Below are 3942 nucleotides of genomic sequence, written 5' to 3' on the forward strand. Positions count from 1 at the left end.
GTGCATGACATTGAATGTTACACATCAGTAAAAATCAAAACAGAAATTAATTCATCCACAGTAGAGTCTTGTACACGGCTCTGGTCTAATACGAAAGCAATCGACCTTTTTAACGGGTTGTCCCGCATTTAAAAAACCCTCACATACGTGCAAATTTTGGTATAAATGTTAACGACTTATAAAGTCTTTATAAAGTGTGCCTTATTAGAAGGTGGTACCATTATGTCAGCATTTCAAAAATACAAATCAGCTTGTTTTAGTAACTTTGTAAAAATAAATAGATACATTAGTAAAAAAGATTAAAACACAGAATAACACAAATTACTGCAATAGAGTCCAGACAAATTGTACAGTTTTCTTTAATGTGTGTCTCCTGACATCAGATCAGTTAAACATGATTCACTGTTGCTTTGTCGACCTCAGCATTAGAACTTAAAAGTACACTTCTTTCAGATAGAAAGTTGATTTTGTTACCTGTGTCTTCATGGAATATTTTCATCAAGACTTTACAGAGTGTGTTACAATGCTTGGCAGTGATACAAGAATTCAATGCTACATACATAGAAGAATCAATATCTTGATGTCAGATTTTAATTTGAATGTATTTGTTCTTTTTTCTTATTTCTTAACCAAAGAAGTCCTTAATCTTCTGAATGAAACCTTTTTTTTGTCCATTGCAGAGGTTTGACTGACAACACTCGAACTCGAAGTCGGGGACGACATATCTGACGGCCAGGGTCATGAAGTCACAGTCTGCGTTCCTCATACATTGGGTGTAGGTCATTTCTGAGGGGAGACAGTGTGAGAAACAGCATCAGTCTTGGGAGCATTACTATTAGTTTTTTTTTAACACTTTAAAGAAGCTTGAAGGTTCAATATGGACCTTTTGCCTGAGCTTTCAGTCACATCTCATGGCCTTCGTCAGTGGATATGGTTTGATCAGTTGTCAAGAGATAATTCAGTTGTTATGTGATTTACATATGGAATTTTGGTCACTATTAAACAGTAATAAATTACGTACTCTACATACAAACTCTGTCGACTAATGAGGTCCATGAGAAGTGTTGAAAAGCTCCAGTGGGTGGATCTGGTGCTAAGAATTATTATTATTCTTTTTTTTTTGGCTTGTCAGTGTTTAAAAAAAGGTTAAATTAGTATTTGAAGATAAATATTTCGATCAATGTCGTACCAATTTTAACAACCCTCCTCCATCTTTCCACACATATACCTGCCTTGTTTCCATTTTCACCATGCTTTCACCAGACAGACATTTTATGTTCTCAAAATGTAACTCCCTAACAATGCTTACCACCACTGGTGAGTTTGAGGCAGCTGTCATCATTTTGGTTACACTCCTGTTTGACTTCACAGCTGTTGGAGGAGCCGTCAGGACAGGAGTAACACTGCAGCGAGCGGCCTGGAGAGACAAGACAGTGTTCCCTTGATTCATTACTCCAGTCTGAAGGTCAGTGTTTGTGAGCATGAACTCATCACCCATTCAACATGAACATCAATCTTCTCATCTAATTCAAGCTCATACACCAAATATAAACATACTTTACAGAATGTCAAAATATTTCTCAGTGTCAGATACTGGCTGTCTTTGTGTCAACTGTATATAGTCTGGTGAATATTTGTATATTTCTATGGAATTGTAAGACTTCATGTTGGAAAGTGAAAAGTTAGATTGATTCAACCCTAAAGCTGAATGACTTTTGCACACTTAAGAAGGCATAGTCATTTTTTTCTGTACATTTTACTCACCTGTGCTAAAATGATAATAAATAAAATGTTGGAGGAAAATCTCAACAACAATGGAAATAAATCCAGGGCCCAGTTGTTTAAAAAATGTAATGTGCATCAGAAGGATCCAGATTTGGAAATCCCATTTATCCAGGATCAGTTAATCCATTTTACTTGCCGGGTTTTCAAAGCAACATTTTTATTCTATCACCCTGATCCAGATACAAACTTTTTAAGATTATCACATCTATATAACCAGTGCTCTAAATGGTACTCTATATGACAATGTAGGTAACTAGCTATGTAAAGAACAACAGGTAGATTAGCCAGAGTTGGGTCACTTTAAGTGTGTAAGATTTAGGGGATTTAATGGCATCGAGCGCTGAGGATTGCAGATTGCAATCAGCTGAAACTACTCCTGGTTAGAATTCCTTTAGTGTTCTTTGTTAAGGAGGTTTTAACCGAGAGCCAAATTATCTACAGAGGTCTCTTCCTCTCAAAAACAAACAGACCAGGTGATTTAAAGCAACACGCACACTAAAATTAAGCATGTTTCAGGTTCACTCTCATCACAGAGAGGCTGCTAACTATGGTGGCTGATGCAAAAATGTGAATGGCCCTATCTAAAGCCGGTGTTTGGTTTGTCTCTTCTGGGCTACTGTAGAAGCATGGTGCTCTCTGTAGACAAGGACCCTGCTTCCTATGTAGATATCTACTTAATCCCTATAGCAATTATACAAATCAAGTGCAAGTGTTTACATAAAATGTGTGTATATATTTTACCAAGTGCATTTTGTTCTTGAAATCATCCAAAATCCAGCCTTCTGCTGGGATCAGGACAGTCCTATTTTTTTTAATTGAAGGTATCCCGATCCTACAAAAAATTTTTTGAACAACACATATTGAAGATTTTATCCAGATTAAAGTCAAGTCTGGATTACTTAATGTATTCCAATTTTAGAATCCTATTTTCTTCTGAACAACCTTTTCCAAGATTCAGTCCAATTCAATGGCGTAAATCCCATCAGAGTTCCTCTGAACAACTAGCCTCAGGACTTTATCACTATCCTTGACAAAAAAAGTCCCTGTTGTATTTAACAAATATATTAGACTCTTGTCGATTAATTAAACCAAAAAGCTCCTGAAATATCATAGCAAATATTGTGAAGAATATTCAGCACTGACTCTGCATTGTGTAAACGGGAGGCACATGACACAAGAGCAGAACATGCAAACTGCACACTGATGTGCCAAAACGTTCCCTCCGGCTGATCTGTTTCCTCTTTGCAAAACATACAATCTTTCTGACTTAGTCCCACTTGGCTGCACATTTCAGGAGCAAAAAAAAAAAAAAAGGGAAAATTAATGAAAGTAACACTGATTTTGTTTTTAACCCCCCTTTTATTTTCTTACCAAATCCAAACATGGCAAAGCTGACAGACAGGAAAAACACCACAGAGATCCTCATGATGACTGGAAGCACTGTCACGTCTGAAAATCAAAACCAAAAGGAAAATTCACAACATTGTCACAGCTGGATTAAAGGCAGGGGATTAACTTTGTGGAAGTGAAAAAGGAATAATGCGTAGAGGGAGTCAATAATCAATAAAATATGACTAAAAATGACTAAAAGAGGATGAGACAAACAGACAAAGTACAGATGAATATTAACATTTTCAGCACAAATTGTTAGCCTTGAATTCATCCAACACTCACCTGTGAATGTGAAGCAAATGACTTTCAGCTCTTGAGGCTTTTTGCAACAGCACCATCAACAAAAGTAAACAACTAGTTTGTTTGGGTCCAGAGTCTATGTTTGGATCAGGCGTGTACAATATGAGCCAATGCAGTGTGCTGTTTGTGTAACACAGAGACATATCTAATAGATGCAATAGATTGTTTTTCTTTTTCCTAATGAACAATGTATGTTGAGTGAATTTAATTGTACGTAATTTGACTTTCATCTGATTTCTGAATGGACACAGCAGTCATCAGAGGGACAGTGAGGGCAGGGAGGGGAGTTACTGATTACATCGCACAATTACAGTAGGCTAATTCAGCTTGTGGACAAACACAGTTATCTGCTGTTTAACCCAAGATTAGGTAATGACAGGGAAACACAAGGAGGAGCAGAGGGAGGAATGTAGGGAGAAAGCACAGACTTAAAGAGAAGAAAATAAAAGTGTCTGTTTACAAGGT

The 3942-nt window shown here is 36.9% G+C and overlaps 1 protein-coding gene across 1 annotated transcript; it reads right to left on the bottom strand.

Moving 5' to 3' along the window:
• Window positions 1-341: 341 nt before the first annotated feature.
• LOC117263448 (CD59 glycoprotein-like) lies at window positions 342-3539 on the bottom strand. The gene is made up of 4 exons (XM_033636772.2): window positions 3460-3539; window positions 3157-3234; window positions 1310-1417; window positions 342-786 (listed from the first exon to the last, which is right to left on the bottom strand). Exons 2-4 carry the CDS (start codon window positions 3209-3211, stop codon window positions 626-628), a joined length of 324 nt encoding a protein of 107 aa, XP_033492663.1. The 5' UTR covers window positions 3212-3234; window positions 3460-3539; the 3' UTR covers window positions 342-625.
• Window positions 3540-3942: the final 403 nt, after the last annotated feature.

Source organism: Epinephelus lanceolatus, chromosome 16, assembly GCF_041903045.1.
Source record: "Epinephelus lanceolatus isolate andai-2023 chromosome 16, ASM4190304v1, whole genome shotgun sequence".
Lineage (NCBI taxonomy): Eukaryota > Metazoa > Chordata > Actinopteri > Perciformes > Serranidae > Epinephelus > Epinephelus lanceolatus.

Coding starts and splice junctions, on each gene's coding strand:
- LOC117263448 (XM_033636772.2), bottom strand. CDS start 3,211: ATGAGGATCTCTGTGGTGTTTTTCCTGTCTGTCAGCTTTGCCATGTTT. Junction 1,418..3,156: donor CTTTGCCATGTTTGGATTTG/GTAAGAAAATAA, acceptor TTGTCTCTCCAG/GCCGCTCGCTGCAGTGTTAC. Junction 787..1,309: donor CCTCAAACTCACCAGTGGTG/GTAAGCATTGTT, acceptor GTCTCCCCTCAG/AAATGACCTACACCCAATGT.